We start from the raw sequence: 26,377 nt of genomic DNA, 5'->3' as shown, positions 1-26,377 counted from the left end.
GAATTTCAACTTATTGGTAACTGTAAACTGTACTCAAGAACAAAAATAAATGAGAGAAATGTAAGCAAAGAAAGAAATGTAAACAAACTAACTGTACAATTGTAAGGTAAAACATCATGAGATGGGAATGTGTAGGGAGTTACCCGGTACAGGGCTGTAACAAGAAGGGGAGGTGTCCTTGTACTCCTGTTAGGTAAAACATCATGAGATGGGAATGTACAGGGCTGTAACAAGATGTGAATGCATCCTTGTACTTACAAGATAAGAGAGACATTGATGGATTGAGAGGCAGGAAGCTAGCAGGGAAAGGATAGCAACAGTTTTAGTCATTGGACAAGTAATGATATGATGATGTTCTAAGCACATATCCAAGGGTATAAAAAATCACCATTTTGCTGATAACGGCAGAATGCATTCTCCGACTAACATGGTTGGTCGCAAGTGTTACAATCCGGTAATAAAGAACAAAGAACCCTGATTTCGACTCAGCCTGGTGTTTGTCTCACTCATTCATGAACAAAGCAGACCTAACAACAATACAGAAAAAAATAAATATTAATCAATAAATAATGTGGAAAATAAGAGTCTTTAAATGAGTCTCTGATTGAGTGTTTAGTCGGGAGTCTGGTGGTAGAGGAACAGCTACAGCTCAAGGTCTGGTAATGATTAATTAACTAATCCTATTAGATAAGCAATACCCTCTGAGGACAATGGTTCATTTTAAACATGTATTTAAAAGAGTAAAGGCACATGGGTCTCAATGGTTCAAAGGGCATATTTGAACAAATCACTATGATTGATCAGATGATACAGAGGCAAATTAGATTGAAATCAAAGGCTCGGGGGAGAATAGGGAAAAGTATTGGATAGGATTAAGGAAGACAAAAAATTGGATAATTGAATCACTACTGGTCTTTACTAATTAAAGACCAATAAGGCTATTTCAGAACCTAAGATGAATATTGTTGGAGAGATGCAAACATCTCCAGTTCGGTCAGACCTGCTAACTACTTTGCCTCTATCCATTCTCCTGTTGACAATTCTGATATTCCACATGATAGTTATCGAATACCATCTCAATATTAAGCCATTTATTGTTATTGATATTTGTTTACTGATGTTTTCCACACTGTTACCACATCAGCTATGCTTGTGTTTGGCCAATCAGAATCAGAATCTGTCCCTGAGGGTGATGTCAGAACATTATTCAAGAGGGAGAACCCTTGCAAGGCGTCAGTCCCTAACGGCGTACCTGGCAGGGTAGTGAAAATTTGCACCAACCAAGTAGCCAGATTTCATGGGCATTTTCAGCCTCTCATTGTAGCAGTCAGATGATCCCACCAGCTTAAAAAGGGCATCAATCATCCCGGTCCCCGAGAAGAGCAGTGTGAGCTGCCACAACGACGACCACCGTAGCACCAACTTCTACTGTGATGAAAGGCTTCAAGAGGCTGGTCATGGCCAGAATTAACACATACCTAAACAAGATCTGAACCCACTGCAATTCGCCTATCGTCACAATCGTTCCACAGCAGATGCAATATCGCTAGCTCTCCACTCAACTCTGGATCACCTTGAAAACAACAACTTATAGATAGAGCTGCTTTTCATCGACTACAACTCAGCCTTCAATACCATTAATCTCTCAATGCTGGTCAAGAATCTGCAAACTCTAGGTCTCTGCAACTGGATCATTGACTTTCTCATTGGGAGACTACAGTCCAAAATGGAAACAATGTCTCCTCCTCACTGATTATTAACACAGGCGTACCCCAAGGATGCGTGCTTAGCCCACTGCTCTACTCATTATACATCCATGATTGTGTGGCCAGGCACAATTCCAATGGCATCTGCAAGTTTGCCGATGACACCACAGTTCACAGAATCAAAAACGGCAATGAGGAAGTGTACAGGAGGGAGACAAGTCAGCTCATTGAATGGTGAAACGTCAACAACCTTATACTCAATGTCAGGAAAACCAAGGAGATGATTGTGGACTTCAGGAGGAAATCAGGGGAACACAACCTAGTCCTCATCAAGGGCTCAGTAGTGAAGAAGGTCAAGAACTTCAAATTCTTGGGTGTCATCATCTCAGAGGATCTGTCCTGGAGGCTCCATGTTGATGCAATCACAAATAAGGCTTGCCAGCAGCTATACTTTGTGAGGTGTTTGAGGCGGTTCAGTATATCACAGAAGACTCTCATAAACTTCTACAGGTGTACCGTGGAGAGCATTCTGGCTGGATGCTTCACTGCCTGGTATGGAGGCGCCAACTCTCAGGATTCAACTCCAGAGGGTTGTTAACTCGGCTTGCAACATCACAGGCACCAGAGCTCACTCCATCGAGGACATCTGCATGAGGTGGTGTCTTAAAAAAGAAGACTCTATCCTCAAAGACCCCCACCAGGCTATGCCCTCTTCACTCTGCTACCATTGGGGAGGAAAAGATATGAGAGCCTAAAGAGGAGCACTCAGTGGCCTAAGGACAGCTTCTTCCCCACTGCCATCAGATTCCTGAATAATCCATGACCCAAAGACACTGCCTTACTTTTCATGCACGATTATTATTATTATCATTTTATTTTATTTTTATTTTTATAGTAATGTTATAAGATGGTTATAATGTTTGCACTTTGATGCTGCAGCAAAACAATGAATTTCATGCCTTGATCATAACAATAAATCCTGATTCTGATTCATTTTTATCAGGAACGATTAAACCTAATGGAGCTCCTAATCTAGAAATATCCATATTATGGAGATAAATCATATGTTCTATGAAGTCTTCCCCATATACTATATATTATTTAGTTCAATAAAGCCAGGACAGTTTGTGGGAATGAAATCTCATTCAGTTGTGATGTTTTTTTAAAAAAATGCACAGATCAGTGTCAATAAACTACAAGTACATAAGTCTGATGTCAAGCAATGCAACCAGGGATTTAACAAATTCCCTTAATGATCACGGAAAAAAAAAGCTATAAAGTTGTTGCGTTTCCAAAGAAAAAGTACGTGTACTTTAATGGGGTGTTCTAAATGGCTAAGCAGAGGCTGACCACCCTAATGTCTTTAGTCCTGGGTCTGCCAAAGCAACCCAGCAGCAGCCAAGGACTTGCTGAATAGACTGAACATTTTTTTAAACAAAAATGTCAATTAGGGCTGCAGCCAGTGAGGAGGGTGTTATGGGGGTATCCAGAGAATAGAAAGTTAAAAACGAGATTTAACACGTCTAAGTTCCAGACCACTGTTGAATTACAAAGACCTAGTTATCTGATGGTTTGATTTCCCTGGCAATGCTCCAGATGCAACAGTGAAAGGGCAAGTATGTATTTGACATGCATCTGATGCTGAAATTGCAACAGACTCAGAGTGACTCATGCTCTGAAATGGCTGGTTGAATTTCCAAAATGATGTGGAAAAATCCTGAGATAGCCATGAGCATGTTTCTCTCTGTGGTAAGGCCATTTTCAATCAGGTCACAGAGAAATGAAAAAAAAAAATACATTATGTCCAGTGCCAAACAAATTTGGTAAATCTCTTCAGGATGCCAACAGGCAGTGGATAACAGATATCCCGTGCACATTGTCTATCTGACGCTTGGGGAAGCCTTTGATAAATAATTCAGGCTTGGTCCCCTTGCAAGATTGAATCTTCTTCTTTCAGTATAAAATTGAAATGCAGATTTACAAACGATGTCAAATCCTGCAACAACAACAAAAAAAAAATTCTTGCTAATGGATGGAGCCCAGCTTGGAGACACATCACTGCTGGTGTATCCTAGTGATTGATCATGCCTCATTTATTCTTCACTCCCATAATTAATGATCTAGATTGTGGTGTTGGACTTTTGGAAATAAGTTTGTGTTTGACAACAAAATAGTAGAAGCAGAATCAAGCTTGCTCTGCGTGAATAAGATTATTTTTCTCTTCAAATTTGACTTCACCTTCCCACACTTTTCCCAAGACCATCAGCTCACTTTGAATCTTAAAATATATCAAGCTCTTGTCTTGACTATACTGTGATACAGATTTTCATTGCTCCCTGTAATTTCTCTTCATTGCAGTCCCCTGTGACTGACCCAAATTCCGAGATTGTAATCTACAGTTCCAAGAGCAACTTTGTCACAGAATCTGTCCTGAAATCTCCAGAACTGCACACATTTTAGTATCAGCTCTCATTCTTTGAAGATTCTTAGAAAGGTTATCAATCCTTTCTAAATGCACAAATAAACCTCCACACACATCTGCCGTGGGCTCATTCCCAGAATTCATTCTGATGAACCTTTGGATAGATTATCTCTTAAATAATAGTCATAACTAGGCCTGTAGTTATTTAGAATTGTACACAGCTTATTACCTATGCCTGGTAGCTTTCTATGATTCATCTACAGGTGAAATGATGGTGCCACAAGTGGATCTGCTGTCTCATAGCTTCAAGGACAGGTTCAATCCTGATCTCAGATGTTATTTGTGTGGAGTCTGCATGTTCCTACTCTCATTACGTGGGTTTAAACCCACATGCTAGTAGGTTAATTGGTTACTCTAAATAACACTTTAATGTTGGTTAATGACAAAAATGAATCGAGGAGCAGATGGGTATATATTTCAGATTTATTGTCAGAGTACAAACAAAAAGGATGAGAGGAGATTTGATGGAGACTATGAGGGGTATAGACAGAGTAGGTTCTGTCCACTTAGATTAGGAGGATAAACACGAGAGGACATGGCTTTAGGATGAAAGGGGAAAGGTTTGGGGGACCGTTCTCTCAGAGAGTGGTGGGAGTGTGGAATGAGCTCCCATATGACATAGTAAATGCAGGATCAATCTTAAGTTTTAAGAATAAATTGGATAGATACATGGATGGGAGAGGTCTGGATGATTTGGTTTGGGTGCATGTCAATGAGACTAGCAGAATGTTTTGGCACAGAATAGAAGAGCCGAATGGCTTATTTTCTGTGCTGTAGTTTTCTATGACATTACATACAACCCTGAGATCCTTTATCCTGGATGCGAGGCAGAATTACCCATTATTGGCTCTGCAAAAAAAATCTAAGTACACGTAAACAAATAAAGAAAGTTAAACAAATTGTGCAATACAGAGAGAGAAAAAATGAATAAAGTGCAAAAGTAAGAGACCTTAAATAAGTCTCTGATTGAGTTTGTCAATGAGGAGTCTGATGGTAGAGGGGTAGAGCTGTTTGTGAACCTGGTGGTGAATCCATTGTGAGAGTCCTGATGGTGAGACGCTCTCCTCATGGTCGCTGTGAGAACAGAGCATTTGCTGGGTGGTGTGGGTTCTTGATATTTGCTGCTGCTCTCAGACGTCAGACGGCAGAGTTCCCTGGAGAAGTTCTCAACAGCAGGGAAGGTTTTATCTGTGATGTCCTGGGCTGTGTCCACTAACTTTTGCATGGCAGAAAGTGGGGAAGAGCCAAATGGGATTGCTCCCTGGGAACTGGCATAGACCAAATCGGCTGAATGTCCACATGTGTTATTAGAAGTTAAAAAGATCTCTGAATAGCAATGTTTGACAGTCATTCAATATTTAAAATCATATGGTTTTTCCTCCTCTGTGCCACACTCGTGAACTTTCCCTCCTTATTGCATTTTTTTCTCAGTCCATATTCTCTCCTATCCACCTTTGTGTCATCAGCAAACATGAACAGATTACACTTTTTTCCGGATAGAAGTAAAAAAAAATGATGCCCAAGCATTGATCCTCATTATGCCCAATTAATTAAAACCCATCAACAAGAAAACAACCCAGGGGAATTCAGGAAAAAACAAGCCCACCCTGTCCAGTATAGATGATATGCATTAATATTATGCTATCTTCTCATAATAACTTACCACATGTCTACCTTTTAGAGCCCTTATTTACTTTTTCTAATCTCTTCCTTTTCACATGTCCACTGAAGCTTTACACAGCTAGTTTTCATGCTTGTTTCTATTTACTTTTATTCTATTTTATATTTTCATAAATTTTCCAGTCATCCCATACTGAATTTTAAAAGCCCTCCCCCAATTGTCAAGATAACAATTCTTTTTGGCAGCATTATAAGCTTCTTCCTAGTCCCTAAAATATTTTTGATTATTAGCCACAATGAGACCACCTGCCTCCATGGATTTTAATCCTTTCATGCAATGTGTACATGTTATGTATTCTCAATCTTTTTGTCACCCTTATCTAATCTTGTTTCTCAATTTTATGTTCCAAACCATTCTTTACAACTAGTTTCCTTGACGATCTCAGGCCTGGATTTATTTGCAACCATTTCATTTTTAAACTCCATCAGAAATTCTGTGACAATATGATCAGTGCACCTCATAAACTCTTCACCAGCAAGGTAATTATGCACTAGTTGGCTCTTCAACTCAGCAGGCCTTAAAACAAAGTCTTGAAAACACTCAATGAATTCATCCTCCACATTATGAAAGCAAAGTTGCTTTGTGGCCTGATTGACCAGGCCTCTGTGTTTACTTTATTACTTGCATCTTCAGTTTACTGATTGGCTGTGGGAATTGGGGCAGGGATAACAACAGACCACTCCCACCAATGTTTTCCATCCTGTAGCTTTACACAAACTGATCGAATTGAATTGAATTGTTTCAATGTCACGTGTTACAAAAAACAGTAATATACTTCATTTTGTGTGCCGTCCAGGCGATCCAATTGATACTGCAGACTATACAATAATAACAACAAATTAACCAATGAATAAGGAAGCAGTTCATGACACATTGAGAGAAAACTGGTCCCAGATCATGGAAGATACAGTGCTAATGCAGAAATCTATAAATGAAACTAACAAGCTTGTAGCCTCCTATGAGGTAACCATTCAAAATAAATCAAACTAAAACCTTGCTGTGTGTACCTGATAGACATCCTTCCATCCTCTTCCTATTTGTATATTTATAAATGCTACTATTGAGTCCACATGCACCACTACTCCTGGCAGACCAATCCAGGCATGGATCACATTCTGTAAAAAAAAAATCTGCCCCACACATCTGCCTTCAATTTCCTCCTAGAATGTGATGCATGCCCCCTAGAATGTGATGCTTTTAACCTGGGGAGAAAATTTGGACTGTCTGTCCATCAAAACTTTCATAATTTTATAAACTTTACGAGGTCTCCCCTCAGTTTTCTGCACTTCAGAGAAAATAACCCAAGATAATCCAACCTCTAATTCCTGACTGGTACAAAGCATAAATGATTTACAGAGAAAGTGCGATTAAAAGGTGATACTTGTTCAATGATCAATCGATGTGCTCAAAAGGAATTTTATGAAGTTTTATTTTAATCCTTATTTGTCCTCTGTTTCCATTATGGTTTTTTTTTATAGCTTCATTTAGATTATGTGGAACTATGTGCGATCTGGGTGAAGATAAATAAGAGCAGGACAAGCCACCTCCTGATATATACAAATCTGCTCCATTATTCAACAGGTTGCGGCTGCTCTGGCCATGGGCTCAACTCCACTGATGTGCTATTTCTCTATGACCTTTAATTCCTTAACTGTGCAAAAATCTAACTCCATGTTGTATTTAATGAGGCAGCCTATACTGCTTCATTGGGCAGATAATTCCACAGATTCACTACTCTCTGCGAAAAGCAGTTCCTCCTCATCTCCATCTCGCTCAAATCTTGAGCCTACGCCCCCTAGTTCTAGACTCATTCACCAACGCAAACAACCTTCCCGCCTCTACCTTGTCAATCTATATCATACTTTTATATGTTTCTATAAGACACCCTCTCATTCTTCTGAATTGACTCAGTCTATCCTTGTAGGCTAACCCCTTCAGTCTGGAATCAAGCCGGTGAACCTGCTCTGCACCACCTCCAGGTGCGGCCTCACAGTTGTAGCAGAATCCTCCTATACTTAAAATCAATCCCTTTAGCAATGGAGGCCAATATTTGCCTTCTTGATTACCTGTTGCACCTGCAAACTAAGCTTTTGAAATTCATATACCAAGTCCCTCTGCACAACATGCTGCAATCTTTCATAATTTAAACTGATTTTCTATTTGTCCTTCTAAAGTAGATGATCTCACATTTACCAACATTGTGCTCCATCTGCCATACTTTTGCCTCTCTGCAGATTCTCCGCAACTTCTGAACTGTTTGCTTTTCCACTCAATTTAGCAAATTTTGATGTGTTGCACTCAGTCCCCTCTTCTAAATCGTTAATGTATGTTGTGAACAGGCTCAACGTCGTCCTCTGAAGCACTCCGCAAAGCTCTGTTTGCCAACCAGAGAAACACCCATTTATCCCAACTCTGCCTTCCAATGGTTAACCAATACTCTATCCATGAAAATACTTGACTCCCAACTCCATGCTTCATTATCTAAGGATGGTCATGTGAAGTGCCTGGTGAAAAATCCAAGAATGCAACATCCACCTATTTCCCTCTATTCACTGTGCTTATTTATATCCTCAAAAACCTCCAGTAAATTTGTCAAACAGGGCTTGCCCCTTCATGATTCTACTCTGTGTCTGCCTGTCGAAACAATTTCTATTCAGATATCTTGCTATTTCTTGCTTAATGATGACTTCAAGCATTTTCCCAACTACAGATGTTAAACTAACTGATTTATGGTTCCCATCTTTTGCTCATATCCTTTTCTAAACAATGGCAAGACGTTCACTGTCTTCCACTCCACTGAGACCTGCCCAAAGTCCAGAGAATTTAGGTAAATTATTGCAAATGTCTCTACTATAACTTCCACTATTTCTTTCAGAACCTGAAATGCATTTCCATTAGGATCAGTGCCAGAATTTATGGTCAAGAACAAGTCACAAAATTTGGGGTTTTACAGCAGCATCATCGGGCAAACATTCATGTTATAAACCACATATTATGTTGGACAATAATATTTTAAAAATAGTGCATGAAAAGGAAGGCAGTGTCTTTTGTTCATTGATCATTCAGGAATCTGATGGCAGTAGGGAAGAAGCTGTCCTTGTACTGCTGAGTGCTCATCTTCCAGCTCCTGTACCTATTTCCCTATGGTTGCAGAGCGAAGGGGATGTGGCATGGGTCATGGGGATCTTTGAGGAAAGAGGCTGCTTTTTTAAGACACCTCCTCATGTAGATGTCCTCGATGGAGTGGAGTTTGTGATGTTGCAGGCCGAGCTAACAACCGGTGGAGTTATTTTTCTTGTCCTGAGATTTGGCCTCTCCAGACCAGACAATGATGCAACCCGCCAGAATGCTCTCTACGGTATACCTGTAGAAGTTTTCAAGGGGTACCGAATCTCCTCAAACACCTCACTTTGGTGACACACCTCACTTCGGTGATGCACAGAATCTCCTCAAACACCACTGAACTTATTTACCTTTTGCCCCATGAAATCACTCAGCACAACATCTTTAGTGATAGCAGTTACATCGAGGTCCTCAGCTCCCCACTGACGCTATAAAATTGTTCTTTGGCATGTTAGTCATGTCTTCCACTGCGAAGATACACACCAAATAGTCCTCCCTCAAGACTGCCTCAACCAACCTGATTTGTACAATCTATATGCAACTTAGTCCTGCATGACAAATTGCCTCCCATTCTTACATGACTCAGGTATTTGTTTGTTTTTTTGGGCACACTATTGTAATATTATTAGATGGTGGCCAACAGGCAACTCAACACCAATGATTATTTGTTCCCTTTACTGTTACTAATCTCTGTCCAGATGGAATCAACATTCTTCTCCTTAGTTCATGCATCATCTATCACTTTTGTCCTGATCTCATCCTTAATTTGGAGCATTATTCCATCTCCCTTACCTCCTGGCTATGTTTTTGTATTATCTGATGCCCTTGGATATTTAATTTCCAATCATCTCCACCCTGCAACTATGTTTCTGTCATAGCCTCCAAATCATTCCCCTTTGTACTGATTTGTGTCACAAGTTCACTGACCTTGCTTAGCAATAATAGCTGTCCAGGATGTTGGGAATGGTTTTAAGGGACCAGCTTTTCATTTTCAGTTGTCGATTTTCAATATTAGCAGAGTGGATTTCTGGAGTTCAGCCACTATTGAATTGCAAGTCCTTTTCCAAGAATTCTCTTTTGAATCTCTTCACAACCTTCTTTGCTTCAAATTTCACAATCACATCCACTTTTCCCTAATTTCTGGAACAATTCTGGCAAATTTCCTTTTCACCTTTTTCCTTCTTCATCAATTATGGTGCTTACAATTGGGCCACAACCTAGTGTTTGCTTATATACTTATAAACTCCCCATTATTTAATGCTAAACTGCTAACATATCCTACAATTTCTTACAACTGGAGATTCCCCACCCTATTTCAGAACTGGTATATAGCCTTGTTAAAATGTCAATACCAGTGAAAGCTTAAAAATGTTGATGTCTTGAATTGCACAGGAAATGCTTTTAATGGAATGATTTTTAAACTCCAAGCGTTGACTTTGGATCAGAAACTATAAGGCCATGATGCATTAAAACCATTGCAACATTAATATAGGCATCAGTCTGCCTGTTGACAGGACATGCGTGATGGAGATATCAGTGAACATTATACAATACTTACTCTTATCATCTGTCACTGCAAACCTGCAGCACTCAGTTGACCATGATCATCAGGTAATTTGACAAACACCTTGCTAGATTCACAACAAAAAATGGAACAAATGGAAATATTTATTCCATGGATGCCCCAAGACATTTACAAGAGGGCTAACTCATACCTGTCGATGTTGGGACAGTGGATATTGCAATGCTGAAGGCTGTTGACTTTGTTGCATCTTCTGGAGCAACATCTTTTGCTGCAATGCAATTGGTAACTGTGCCCGCTGGATTGCTTGACTTTGGAGATGACCTGATGGTGGAGTAGGCTGCTGCTGCACTGGTGCCGAAGGCTGCGGCTGTGTATAATGCAAGACAGAAGGCTTGGTCTGAGAACCCAGGATTGAAGAGATCTGCCCTGGCTCTGGATCAAAATGAGACAAGGGCTTGGTGTTACTGTATGACAATTGGTCTGGTGATGTGGAATTGGGATTCATCAAGCTGCGACTTATACTGTGTGCCTGTTGTTGCTGCTGGTGGATGATCATGTCCATGTGGCCAGTCTGTGTTGCAGATGGAGTCTTGTAGAGGCAATTATTCATGTTTTTTGACTGATTGCTATTGGTAGACACCCCAGTAAGCAGAGAATTTGGGGAGCTAAAAGGCTGCTGGTGGAGGGAGGGACTGGGTATTTTCTCCTGCCCAAAATTTCCTGATGAAGGACCCGACTGTGGAGCAGGTGGCCAACTAGCTGCCGGGTTTTGCTGTTGATGCTGCAGCAGGGCATGCTGTTGCCGATTATCTGCAATCTTCTTCAGCTGCTGTGCATGAGACAGGTCGTGCCAGTTGGACAAGCTTCTGTTTGGTGCAGTTGGTAAAGATTGCTGTGGTTGGTTCTGACTTTGAGCTGCAGAGGAAATGGGCGAAGGAACCGACATGGCTGGATTTGCCATTGAATAGGGGGGGCCTGTGGAAGGAGGCCTCATTTGGGGTGACCCTCCAGGTGCCTGGGTAAAACCAGGTGAGTATTCAGTTTTTACTGTTGGATTGTCTAACTGTGAATGCGGCTTTGGTGTACTGCTCTGATTTTGCTGTCCAATGTCTATGCTGAATGGTTCTTCATTTCTAATGCTGGGATTTAACATGTTATCCAGGTCAATATCACTCAGTGGGGGAACACCTGACATGTTTGTCAATTCATCAAATAAATCTTGCAAATCTGGATCAAGCAGCTGCATTCCTAGATCATCTTTGGATTCAAACAGCATGCTGTTGTTGGAGATTTGATTGTTCAAATGTTCACTGCATGAAACACTCTCTGTTGGCTCCTGTTTCATCTCCTTGTTGTGTGGCAAACTGAAGCCAGAACTGGCATCACCACCATTGGCTTGGGTGGTTCCGATCAAACTCCCATCTTTTCCTGGAGTTCCAGGTCCCATTGTGACTGCACCCTGCAGGGTTTGACCTTGTCCATTACTGAGTTGGTGTCCACTTTGGCCAATTGCAAGACCGCCTTCATCCACTCTTATTCTTTTAATATCCATCTGGAAAGCCCCATCAGAAATGCCATTTGGTCTATCGTTGCTGACAGGTGACGCATTTCCTTCCAGCTTTCTCTTTATGGAGCCCTGTAACTGAAAAGAAAGAAAACGCCTTAACATTTTTTAGTGGTCACATTTATCAACCCGTTCTGGGGAAAGAAAATCAAGTGTTTCACACCCTGAGAATCCCAGACACTAGCCAGTGAGGAGTTGGTGAATCAGTATCTCACTTTCTTTGTTCCATTGCTGTATCTTTGCCAACCTGCCAATGAAGACAGAAAATCCAATACCTGTCCACAATTTATCCCAGTGGTTCTCATTCTTTTTCTTTCCACTCACATACCACTTTAAGTAATTCCTATGCCATATTGCTTAAGGTGGTATATGGGTTGAAAGATAGTTTGAAAACCACTGTTTTAATTTTACCTAACTGACTTGTTATGTGCATAGTTTCATAACTCCAAATTAAATGGACCAATGACAATTTTTCTCAAGCAAAATATTTCAATAACAATTGGGCTAGAGCAGTGGTCCTCAACCTTCCCTTCCCACTCACATACAACCCTTTACTAATCACAATACACTAATGGCATAGGGATTACTTAAAGAGGTATGTGAATGGAAAGAAAAAGGTTGAGAACCACTGATCTATCCCCTTAATAACCCTCTTTTTAATGGAGGGATTATTCCAGACATGGTGGACAAATGCTGGCTTATTGACTGGTCCAACTCACTGCTCAATAAAATGAACTCTTCCAAACTGGTGAACAAGAATTACCAGCAAGAGTCCTTTTGTCTAAAGCTTCTTAAAGGCTGAGAGATGAGGGATTTGTGTCCTTGAAACAAAGTTAGAAATATCAGCCAGTGATGCGGTGCTGCAAAATTCATGGTCAAAAATCTTTGTGCCAATATTTAGCATGTTGCACTTTTGCTGTCTGAAGAAGTATCCTGAGACCACTACTCCAGCACTATTCTCTTAAATCTTTTCACAGGAGGGTGGGGGAAAAAAATCAGGAAATGCTTGCTGAATACCACCTCAAGATGTGTCCTTACTGTTTCATATGTTGAAATGTGCTCTCCAAACAATGCTTGAAAAAAAAAACCGTAATTGCACTGCTAGTTTGTTTTTGTAGATCGAGTATGAAACACAGTATATTCCCCACGATTAACCTTCTGAAATATCATTCAGCAATAGTATCAGTATCTCTCCCTTTCACACAAACACCCATGAAAAATCCACCATTGCACGCCACTTGCAAAATTATGGTAGTGTGAGAATCATAACCCTGCAGATAATTCAATGATCCTTCATCCATTCTAAGACCTAGAGTCCTCAAACTGGACTCACTGGACATAATACCATGCAACCAGACAGAGGTCATCATATCACAGTAGGATCTTACACTCATTCTATAAACTCCATTGTTCACTTATTTCCTCGTAGCTTATTCTCTCTTACATGTTCATCACTCTCCAACTACTTACACTTGGGGTAATTTACAATAGCTAATTAACTACAGGAATGTTAATCGGAGGAAACAAGAGCACTCAGGGAACCCCATGTAGTCCTGACGTCAGGACTGAATCTGGGGCTATGAGGCAGCAGGGTCACCACTTGATGTGCATTGCCAGTCGCAGGGCGTTTGTAGATGGGAGAGTGTGCAAAATGCTAAGTGGGTTAGCCAGCAGAGAGTAGGACTAAAGTCTAGCTGAATCACTGGTTAAAAATGGAATTAATACACTTATTTTAAAAATCTAAACCTGATGAATGAATAAAGGACCCTTCTTTGTTCTGAAATTTTTGAAAATAGTTTGCTCTGTGGCAACTGGAGGTGGCCTTCTGCATATACTTTCAGATGTGAGTTTAGACACTCACACTCTGATCTCCTCATCTCTCTGATAAATGCATCCCAGCCTGCTAAAGAATGAACTGGTGCAGGAATATTGACAGTAAAATTCCAATATACCAGAAATATGCCAATTTATTCCTTCAGGCATCAATCCCAAATGTGTGGGGAAAAAAATAAAAGGACAGCTGCTTCACTCCTTTGCCTCCACCTTTGCTTAGGGTTCTTGCTAATCTCATGCTGTTCAGTGCCTGGCTTCCTGTCATGCATGACATGATGGAAGATGATTGCTTCCATTCCCCATCAAGGTGGCCAATACTTCATTAAGTTGCTCTTTTGAAGACACGTCTTCTGAAGCTATAGGATTTCACTTCAGCAAGGAAATAGACACTCATTAATATAAGAATGTTTCTAAATTATTGTGGCACACGTATTTACTATTAGGTCCAAGTTTAAAAAGCCAGACAGAAAATTAGCTGATTTCTTATGCTTTACTTGTTTGAAAGTTGTCTCCATGATGTATGCAAACAATTAGGAATAATGCCAATAATTAAATAATAAACTAGCAAGAATTTTCCGAAAGTAGAGCATTCCTATGAAATCTTTCGAAAGCCGAAATGGTGTAAAGCGAAGATGCAATTACAATTAATTTATATGGGAAAAATTTTTGAGCGGTCCCAGACCCAAAAAAACCTACCAAATCATACCAAATAACACCTTAATGAGCTCTCTTAGGTTTTTCTTATACCTTAGGACACATCTTGCTCACGGATGCACAAAATAAATTGAGATTAAGCACAGATGCTCACAGACACAGTTCAAAGCTATGGTGGCTTGATGCTGAGTATAGTTCCCAGGGAAGGAGCTTGGCAGCGCCACTCTCACTCCTCGGGGGTGTGTACTGTCTCTAGAACGGCTTGCTGCAAAACAAATGCTGAATGCTATTTTCGCTTTTCGCCTTTTTCTCGTAAAAGTGAAAATCCGGATTTCTGTCGGTTAGCGAAAACAGGTACTAATGTAGGCCTTTTGTACAAGCGAAGTGGCGTAAAGCGAACTTTAGAAAAGCAGGGGATACCTGTATATGGTGCAGTATTCTCCAGATGCTAAAGCAAATACCTCAATAATTAAGCAACTATTTTGCACTTTTTGCAATTATTAGTATTTTATTTTAAATCACACATGGGATTGTAAAAGGTAATAACTACAATTTTGAATATTTTGTATATTTTAATTTCACAGCAACTTTGATGGTGTAAAAGACAACTATTTAATTAATTAATTCAGGGCCACATAATTATTACGATACATATTCAATTATTTTAATTGATGAAAACAAACATTCCAAAAGAAAGATTGATAAGTTTCAAGATTATAATTTCATTTAAATTCTTGAGTGACAGTAACTTGCCACTGTTATTGTTAGAGCTGTGGTCCTTACTGCTCCTCACATTGAACAATTCTAAGGTATTGGCTTTGCGAGGTTTGACGGTGCAAACAAATATGGCCTTAAAAGAGATTAATAAGTAACTGGAAACAAAAAAAAAGACACAATTATAAGACCTCTAATTATAATGCTAAATTTGTTCAACATAAACAAAAAAAGCACCGTACTTTGTTGACTGCAAGGATTCACCAAGATATCTAGATTCCAAGGATTAAGAGACATTTAGTGATTACACTTAACTAAAGTTATATTCCCTGGAATTTGGATGATTAAGAAACGATTAGATCAAAAATTTCAAGACTTTCAGAGAGACAGCAAGAAACATTCTTCATTACATACACAAGCTGCTTAGTTGGTTGCTGTAATTTGACATATGACTGAGGAACACAAATTGTCCCTAAAATGGGACCAGCTCCATCAGTGGCATTTCCAACAACCTTCTATTGGAAATGTTAGATCGGCTCTGCATCAGTTGATAAAGGAAGAAAATGTATGAGTTGCAGTCTACTACATTAAACATGCAGGAGTGATTACAACACTCATCTCTATAGTGGAACATCACCTTAATAGTGACCTGGATTAAAGACAGATCTTGCCATTTAAAAATGAACATACAAAACAGTGTAGTAAATGAATACCACAACATTCTCTAACTACACTACCAAATGTACACAGTTTATTCCTTTGTCACAACCATCAGTAGCACTATCTCATTATGTCTTCACGATGGCAGTGAGCCGCATCTCAAGCTATCTAATGTAAAATACATAGAGTTTGGTAGCTTTACAGTTCAGAAAAGATTTCTTGCTCAACCAATCCATGCAGAAAATCACTACCACTACAGGTGCTTAACCTTTTATCCAGGATCGTTGGGACCAGACACTTGCCATTGTTCAGAATCACTTTAAAATGGTGGTCCCTTTAAGCCAATACGATGTTCCAAAATCGCACAAAACAGGAGGCGTGGGGTGTTAAATTAATTTAGATAATTAAAGACCATAATATCACTAGCATGCTTTTTTTATTTTAAAGTAAAACTTCAAAATAAAATTGGCTCAATTCGGCTTCTGGTAGCGTCGACCGGGAGGTGGATGGCGATAATGCTCGACAGGCAGGGGGTCTTATAAAGTGATTATTGCACTAATTAGTGGCAGCGTGTGCCATGAAGGGCTACTTATTAGGTGATGATACCACAAATTATCAAAGCAGAACGCAACAAGATACACGGGAGTTGAGTGAGGGCCATCGACTGAAAAAAGTGCCGGTTTTTGGAGGTTGCCAGCATTCAGAATCCCGGATAAAAGGTTAGGCACCTGTAATGGGCTATATGAGCAGTTATGGTGAAATCTTGCACTCCAGGACTGCAAGAATGCCTTCAGCTCTGTTTCACTCACATACTGCTATTCCCACTGTCTTAAGTGCCAGTTTTTAAATTACTACCCTACCATAGTAAACTGCAGAGGTATGCAGTGGACTGACCATGGCATTACAGCATGATTTCTCTGCTGCAGCTGATGACCTCGCGACAAATTTAAATATTTGTCAGCTGTGTTCTATTCATGTCTAACCCAACAGCTCCATGACTTAGCAGGCATACAATGCAGTACTTTGGCTCAGTATCTGAGGAATACAAGTCATTACAGAGCCAAAACAGGGAGAATATGAGCCAGACAGGAATGCCGGAGGACCAATGAGGTTTCCTCATGCACACTCCTTGGCACATTTTGGGTAGATTTTATGATCAAAGGGATGTAGCAATATAAAATTTACCATTTTCAAGGAAATATTGCAAATATTTGAGATTTTGAATATATATGTTGGAATACAGGTTGTTTTATTGCCTGAAACAGCAGAAAAGAATGATTGGAGTGGGAAAATTGAAGAGTTGGATTAACAGAGCTAAAAAAAATAATGCAAGCCATCCTATTGATTCATAGTTTCCATCCCAATGAGGAGTATTTTCAATTTGCTTAAACTCAAATTATTCAAGCCAAAATATACAATTAAATGGGAGGTAAAGATTGATCACCATCTTTCAAAACAGTTTGAATTTTAGGCTTGCTGCAGTCAAGTGCAAATTCTAACAACTGAAATCTGCAATAAAAACATTAGAAATATTCAACAATCAGACAGTTGAGGGAACAATCATTGCTTGGGATCAAGCAACTTAATTAAACTGAAATGTTAATTCTGATACCTCTCCACAGGTGATGCCTGAATTACAGAGAATATTCAGCATCCAAAGCTCCCACTGAAAATCTCTTCAAGGCTTAACCCAACATATCAGTTGAAAAATCTGTACCTCTGCATCCTAAAGGGTGCTTGGTCTTATTGTCTGATTTGAGTCCAAGTTTTCTGATTTTCCTCAAATCTCAAATACTAATATCCTTGATTCATTTTTTTAAATTTAAGGGTTTTTTTCATGGTGGATTTATATCATATATTTACAATGATCTCTTGGATTTAAGATCAGCCTCATTGGCTGGGATTAAGAATGAGACTTGAACATAAATTTTTCAGATGAAGATTGGTGCTCTACTCTCAGTTTAATTAATGATTCTTCATTTTGTGAAAGACATTGTTTATTAGAATTCAAGGAGGTTCATAGAACACATATGTCCAAACTTAAATTACCTAATTTTTATGCAGATATGTGAGTTGTGTAAAATTTTTGAAGCTTCACTGATCCACGTTTTTGGACTGTCCAAATTTAGAGAGATTTTGGAAATACATTTTCCAAACTTTATCAGCTATTTTTAAGATCAAAATAGTACCATGTACATTAATTACTTTTTTTGGTTTTTCCACGTGAGCCAGAAATACTTCTGTTGGCATATCAGGAGAACGTTTTAGCCTCTACCACACTGATAGCCAGATGATCAATTTTATTGAAATGGAAAGATGACTCTTCACTACCCATACACAGTGGTTACATGATGTGTTGTCCTATTTATGCTTGGAGAAAATTAGATACAACACTAAAGGTAGAAAGTTTCAATTTATAAAGATGTGGGGCCCATTCATAGAACTCTATCATGATTGGAAGATTTATGAATTTTGAAATGTTCCGGAGATTTTCTATCCGGTCTGAAGGTCACTATCCGATCCACTATTTCCTTTTCTTTTATAAAGATTACCTTGATTAGAGGGAGGGGTATATTAGATTAAGTTTTTAAGTTTTTTTTTGTTTTTATCAATTTTATTTTGATTAATTTGGAAAATATGGGTTTCAACATGGTTATCACTGATTAATTCAATAACTTGTTTCTCATGTGGATTAAGGAACTGTCTAATGTAGTTCCATCCCATTTTTTGTACTTGTGTGTAATATATATACATCCTGGCCAGAGAAATAAACGAGCCTTCCGTCTCGCATGCAGCCATCTTCAGCGCAAACTCCGGGAGATCCAAAATGAGTGGTGGACTAGCCTCGCCAAACGATCCCAGCTTAGCGCCGACATTGGCAACTTCAGGGGTTTTTATGAGACACTAAAGGCGGTGTACGGCCCCTCACCCCAAGTCCAAAGCCCTCTGCGCAGCTCAGACGGTGAAGTCCTCCTCAGCGACAAGATCTCCATCCTCAATCAATGGTCAGAACACTTCCAATCTCTTTTCAGTGCCAACCGCTCAGTCCAAGAATCCGCCCTGCTCCAGCTCCCTCAACAATCCTTGAGTCTAGAGCTGGATGAGGTCCTTACCCAGGAAGAGGCATATAAGGCAAATGAACAACTGAAAAGTGGCAAAGCAGCAGGTATGGATGGAATCCCCCCAGAGGTCTGGAAGGCTGGCGGCAAAGCTCTGCATACCAAACTGCATGAGTTTTTCATGCTCTGCTGGGACCAAGGAAAGCTGCCTCAGGACTTTCATGATGCCATCATCATCACCCTGTACAAAAACAAAGGCGAGAAATCAGACTGCTCAAACTACAGGGGAATCACGCTGCTCTCCATTGTAGGCAAAATCTTCGCTAGGATTCTCCTTAATAGACTAATACCTAGTGTCACCGAAAATGTCCTCCCAGAATCACAGAGTGGCTTTTGCGCAAACAGAGGAACTACTGACATGGTCTTTGCCCTCAGACAGCTCCAAGAAAAGTGCAGAGAACAAAACAAAGGACTCTACATCACCTTTGTTGACCTCACCAAAGCCTTTGACACTGTGAGCAGGAAAGGGCTTTGGCAAATACTAGAGCGCCTCGGGTGCCCCCCCAAGTTCCTCAACATGGTTATCCAACTGCATGAAAACCAACAAGGTCGGGTCAGACACAGCAATGGGCTCTCCGAACCCTTCTCCATTGACAAAGGCATGAAGCAAGGCTGCGTCCTCGCACCAACCCTCTTTACTATCTTCTTCAGCATGATGCTGAAACAAGCCATGAAAGACCTCAACAATGAAGACGCTGTTTACATCCGTACCACACAGATGGCAGTCTCTTTAATCTGAGGTGCCTGCAAGCTCACACCAAGACACGAGCAACTTGTCCGTGAACTACTCTTTGCAAACGATGCCGCTTTAGTTGCCCACTCAGAGCCAGCTCTCCAGCGCATAACGTCCTGTTTTGCGGAAACTGACAAAATGTTTGGCCTGAAAGTCAGCCTGAAGAAAACTGAGGTCCTCCATCAGCCAGCTCCCCACCATGACTACCAGCCCCCCCACATCTCCATCAGGCACACAAAACTCAAAACGGTCAACCAGTTTACCTACCTCGGCTGCACCATGTCATCTGATGCAAGGATCGACAAAGAGATAGACAACAGACTCACCAAGGCAAATAACGCCTTTGGAAGACTACACAAAAGAGTCTGGAAAAACAACCACCTGAAGAAACACACAAAGATCAGCGTGTACAGAGCCATTGTATACCCACGCTCCTGTTCGGCTCCGAATCATGGGTCCTCTACCGGCATCACCTACGGCTCCTAGAACGCTTCCATCAGTGCTGTCTCCGTTCCATCCTCAACATGCATTGGAATGACTTCATCACAACATCGAAGTACTCTAGCTGGCAGAGTCCGCAAGCATCGAATCCATGCTGCTTAAGACCCAACTGCGCTGGGTGGGTAACGTCTCCAAAATGGAGGACCATCGCTTTCCCAAGATCGTGTTATATGGCGAGTTCTCCAATGGCCACCGAGACAGAGGTGCACCAAAGAAGAGGTATAAGGACTGCTTAAAGAAATCTCTTGGTGCCTGCCACATTGACCACTGCCAGTGGGCTGATATCGCCTCCAACCGTGCATCTTGGCGCCTCACAGTCCGGCGGGCAGCAACCTCCTTTGAAGAAGACTGCAGAGCCCACCTCACTGACAAAAGACAAAGGAGGAAAAACCCAACACCCAACCCCAACCAACCAATTTTCCCTTGCAACCACTGCAACCACGCCTGCCTGTCCCGCATCGGACTTGTCAGTCACCAATGAGCCTGCAGCAGTCATGGACATACCCTTCCATAAATCTTCGTCCGCAAAGCCAAGCCAAAGAAAAATACACACACACAATATATATATATACATATATAAATAAATGACATAAATATTTTATGTCATCCTTAAAATTTTGTATGCAAGTTTATATGTTAAACTCAATAAACATATTTAAAAGTCTTATTGTCCGATTACAGAGTGTGGGGAGAGTCGGTTGGTCACAGTACAATGTGAGGGGAGAGTTGACATGGTCACAGTACAAAGTGTGGGTACAGTTACAATGAAATCACTGTCTAAGAACAGGGACCAGACTCAATGCAGCACTGGGAAGAAAGCAAGTAAATCTGGATCAATGGCTTCAACATCTTTAGATTCAGGAATTGTCAGGCTCTCTGGTCTTTAGTACCACGAGGCATTCCACATGCTTTGCCAGCTGGCACGATCTACGTACATTGCTGACAAATTAACCCTTAATAAATGCAGTGCAAAAATCAGGGGTGGGGCAGCAAATTCTGACCAACCTTGCCTATTTATTCTTTATCTTACCCATGAATACTGAGCACCTCTGACACAGATTTTGTGAGCACAAATCAGTAGATGGACTGGGGATCTGATAATTTCTGATGCATAGTATGGTGCCACTGAAGAAAATGATTTCTCATTTTCGAAAGAGATAATTGTCATAATGTAACAATATTAATATTTGGGGAGAATTTATAAGATTTAGAGTAGGTCACAGACATTCACACATTTTAAAACAGATCTTATTTGAAAGACTGAAGAATTCACTTTGTAGGACCTCTTTCACAAGTAGGTGTTAATTGAACTGACATCATAAAATGCTTATCTTGCTGGAGTCATGCTGTCTATTAGTACCCTTTCTGCAAAGTCCTCACAGAAAGCTCAATTCTGGATTGTTTACCTAAGATAACAACAAATGGAGCAGAAGAAAGAACTCTTGTTGTTTGCTGGAGAAGGTGGGGGTTTTGCAAGATATGAGTCTTATGTTCTCTTTGAAGTTTCAGTTGGAAAAGAGAGAGAGTTGAGTTAACAGCTCAGTCAGTCAGTGTGTGGGTTACTGACAAGTAACTGAAAAGTGCAATCCAGGGAGAACTGTTTGAAATTGATGAAAGCAAGTTCCAGAGCAGTGGATGGCTGGAAGTGCTATCTGTCTGATGTTTCTCTTGAAATAGAGGAAGGAATGGAACTCTGTGGTATCTTGAAGAAAGAGGTTACCATCTAGAAGACCCCGATGGGGCAAGTTTCATCAGTGAGACCCTGAGGTGACTAGTGGTGATACCTCAGTTGTGGAAATCCTGGAGCAACAAATCTCTCTCTCTGCAAACCCTACAAGAACCTTCCTGAGCTGTAAACATTTACCTTTCAAGCACCAAGCCTAGTGAACTTTATACATGTTAAATTCTGTGCATAGTATGGTGATTGCCTGCAACCAGAGAACTTGGAAGAAGGAGAAGTGAGATTGAACTGTGAACCAAATAACTTTTCTTGAATTTACATACACATTATATACATGTGTGCTTAGAATTAGAAGGGGGTAATTTGGGTTAGTATAGAGTATAATATAAGAATAGAGTTAAGTTAAAGTTTGATTCTATTTTCATGTTTGAAGTTGATTAAAAATAACTTTTGTTTTGAAAGCCACTTGTCTTGGTGAATGTCTATTGCTGCTGGGTTTTGGGGTCCTTTGGGCTCATAACAATAACATTAAGTAATTTCAATGGGACTATTTTCTACATAGCTACCACTTTGTCACTGTAATGGTATGGATTGTATGTACTAATTGGCCGGTAAAGGCTTGGGCTGCCCGCCCCCTGATGACACTCTCACCTGGTCTCCTCCCCTGGGACCCAGGCCATAAAGGTCAGGCTACCTCTCCTTTCTCTGTATTTCCCTCGCTTGGATCCGGGTCAGCTCAAGTCTTATGTACAATAAAGCCTATCGTTCCCCTCAGTCTTTGTCCTTGTGATTATTGGGGCAACTAGTAGAGCCCAACAGTCACAAAAAAATCATTCTCTTCAGTGTTAGATTGCTTAGGGATCTAGAGTTGTATTTGCATGTTATTCATACAGTCCATTAAATGATTTGCCCATAATCTAAAATGCTCTCTCCAATCATCATCAAATGAACTTTTACATCATTTTCTGAGTAAAATGACCACATTTCAAAAGGCCAATCTGTCTAAAATTTGTTAATGCATTCATTTCCAATGAGCTTCTCTGAAGACCTTCAACTCATCCATAAGAGAAACCAGACAGGTCAAGAGTCAGCAGTTCTAATCTCCTAGCTATGAAAGCTCCAGGAACCCCACCCTCTGTGCTTCCACACATGGGATTTCAAAACTTACTGTTCCAGTACTTGCCTTTGCTGTTTAACTCTGTATGGAATCCAAGTCACAGGGTCAGAGATTTCAATGAGAATTTCAGAAAAGCAATGGGGAAAGGAGCACATTTCAGAAGTTCTTGTTAAATGTTTTTAATTATTATCATTTTTTTTAATATATTTAAATAGTTTTTTTTAGGTTTTAATGGTTCACCATTTATTTGTTTACTTCACTTTTATTCCATGAGCATATAAAATCTATAAGACACTTTGCATCTTTAAGAGGAAACAACAGGAAGTCGAGAATATTTTTTTTGCTGTGAAGTCGGCACTTTGAATTCCTGTTAAAAGTTCAACTACAGCCAGATAGTAATGGTCGCTGATCATGACACAATGGCTAAGGTAGAACATGAGGTAGTGTTCTTCTAGTTTGATTTTAGCCTCACCCTGACAGTTGTGAAGGTTGAGGACTTAAGCAAGAAAGCAGCAAGAGCTTAGAACTGATAGGTTCTATAGGAATGGAAAGTAGAGTTGAAAACCATACATCTAGGAGTTCTGAAAATCCATTTCAGACAGGTTCAGGTGTTCTGCAAATGGTCAACTTGTCTCCGTTTGGTTTTGCCTATGTTCAGGAGACCACTTCGAGAGCACCAAAAAGCAGTAGATGGGGTGGAAGGAGGTGCATGTGAATGATTTCCTAATCTGGAAGGACTATTTAAGTCCTTGGATGGTGGTGATGTAAGGATAAGGCTTGCACCTCCGACTGTTGCATAGGAAAGTACTGAGGCTGGGGAGAGATGAGTGAGCCAGGGAGTCACAGAGAGAGTGATCCCATGGGAAGCAGTAAGTGATGGAGAGTGGATGATATGATTGGTGGATCCCTCTATAACCAGTAGAAACAACAAAGGATCATGGTTGGATGAGGAAGCTAATAGAAAAAGGTGAGAACCAAGGGAACTACACCTCTGTTCTATCTTCAGGAGGAAGTGTGAAGGTTTCAGAAAATGGAGAAACTGTGAATTAAGGTGCAGTCTCTTGTCTTTCCTGAGAACATAGAAACTGAAGGAAGTAATATAACCTTTTGGCTCTTCCTGCCATTGGACAAGGTTGTGTCTGAGCTGTGACTTAATACCACATGTGTCCGTGAGACTCAGAATTCAAATGGAAGAGAGTTTAGGGGAGACATCAGAGGTAAAAGTTTTATTCAGAGAGTGGTGGGTGCCTGGAATGCATGACCGGGGTGGTGGTGGAGGCTGGTGCAAATAGGGACATTTAAAAGACACTTTGATAGGAATATCGATGAAAGAAAAATAAAGGGTTATGGGTGTGAAGTAGGGAAGTTTGAGATTGAGGTGGAGTAGGTTTATATAGATCAGCAGAACATCATGGGCTGAAAGGCCTGTAGTGTGTTGTAATGTTCTATGCACTAAATAATCAATACTAAGCTCACATCCATTGCTGTTTGAGGGGAGGGGTGGTTGGTGGTAAGGGGCAGCATCCAAATTTCTGCCTTTTTTGTGTAGACTTTTTTTCTAACCTTCTTCCTGTAATCCAAAACTCTATTTTTTTGGTGTATGGTTCCTCGTCTTAGACTCTCAAAGCTGATTTGAGACAGGGACATAAGTCACAGACAGGTCTATGACCTACTGAGTCATGCACCGACCATCAATACTCGTATAATTTTATTCTAACCATATTCCCATCAACTTCAGCTGTTTTCTACTACTTACATACACACCAGGAGCAATTTGTCATGGCCAATTAATCCACCAACCTTCATATTTTTGGGACATGGAAACAGTAGCTTGTAATGAAGAATGTTTCTTGCTGTCTAACCAAGAGACTCTCTGAAAGTCTTGAAATTTTTGATCTAATCGATTCTTAAACATCCAAATTCCAGGGAATATAACTTTAGTTGGTGTAATCATTAAATGTCTCTTAATCCTTGGAATCTAGATATCTTGGTGAATCCTTGCAGTCAACAGATCTTTCACAAAGTGTGGTGCTTTTTTCGTTTATTGTCCTGCACGCAGTGTGTTGCAGGGTGGTCTAGCTAGGAATTTACACAGCTGTAGATTAATTCCTAAACTCATTTTGTTGTCCTCAAATGATCAAGGCCAGCTTATCAGGAGATATTTTGAGTATTTTCTGTACCATTCTGGGATATTTCAAAAGGACAAATGAATCTCTGGATCTCCAGTTTTCAGATTTAATTTGGTAAAACTTTCTTTAAGTTCAATGAGGAAGAACTTTCTTGTGACTAGATTTAAATCTATCAGCAAGTTTTTCTTTTGCTGAATTTATTAACAATTCTTTGTAATTTCATGCTTTTAGCCATACTGTTTACAGCCCCGCCTGTCTCTGTTATCAGCAAACTTGATTAGGTGACTTCCTATCCTATTATACAGCTCATTTATAAGTGCAGTGAATAGTTGTGGCGCCAACACAATTCTTGCACAACATCACTTGTGACATCTTGCCAGTTTTGAGTACCTGCCAATTATCTCTACTCTGTCTCCTGTCACTTGGCAAATTTCCCCACCAGCCCATTAACTTGCCTTTAATTCTACAGAAACAACTTTACTTCATCATCTTTTATGAGGATATTTATCCAAAACCTCTGGAATCCCATATAAACATTCCTTTGCCCACAGCTTTGGTAATCTTTTCAAAATTATCAGTCAAGTTTGTCAGACATGAAAAGCTTTCCTTTTACAAATTCATGCTGGCTCATTCTGATTAGATGAAAACTTTCGTATGTTCACAGTATTCTTGATTGCAGAGTTCAGTGATATCCTGGCAAGCCACTAATGCTTGAAAATCCTCTTGTTTCACTTTCTCATCTTCATTAAAAAGTGGAGTCTCTCCCATTCAAATAATTTGGAAGACTGTCTTCAAAATGCTTGGATAAAACAAATTGGTCCTGGAGATTTGTCCCCTTTAATGCCCTTATTTACTTTTGTACTGTTATGTCGCTTGTTTAATTTGACAGGTCCCTGTCCAAGATTCAGTATTAGTTTCATCGGATGTCTGGCATGCATCTCCAATAAATTCTAACTCAAAGAAGTTATTCAATATTCCCTCTTTACTTTTTTCATGTTATTCATGTCATTGTCAGATTGCTCTTAGCCAGTCCCCTTGCAAGTTTTTATTCATATTTTTTCTGTCTTATCGATTTTGTCAACTTCTGTTCTTGGCCTTGTTGCCAGATGAGAGAATCTGTACTAATTTTTGTATATTTGTCTTTTTACTCTTTTT

General features: G+C 40.1%; 1 protein-coding gene across 3 annotated transcripts in view; it reads right to left on the bottom strand.

Annotated features, from left to right (window-relative positions):
* Positions 1-26,377, bottom strand: part of maml2 (mastermind like transcriptional coactivator 2) — a 407,948-nt gene that overhangs the window by 122,311 nt on the left and 259,260 nt on the right. For all 3 annotated transcript variants that reach the window (XM_069890776.1, XM_069890777.1, XM_069890778.1), the window contains one exon: positions 10,708-12,159. In XM_069890776.1, coding sequence (XP_069746877.1) covers positions 10,708-12,159 — 1,452 coding nt within the window. The remainder of the gene's footprint in view (positions 1-10,707; positions 12,160-26,377) is intronic.

The sequence above is a fragment of the Narcine bancroftii genome, chromosome 7 (assembly GCF_036971445.1).
Source record: "Narcine bancroftii isolate sNarBan1 chromosome 7, sNarBan1.hap1, whole genome shotgun sequence".
In the NCBI taxonomy this organism is placed as follows: Eukaryota; Metazoa; Chordata; class Chondrichthyes; order Torpediniformes; family Narcinidae; genus Narcine; species Narcine bancroftii.
Note: the sequence above shows the minus strand (reverse complement) of the source record. Positions and strands in the feature narration are given on the sequence as shown.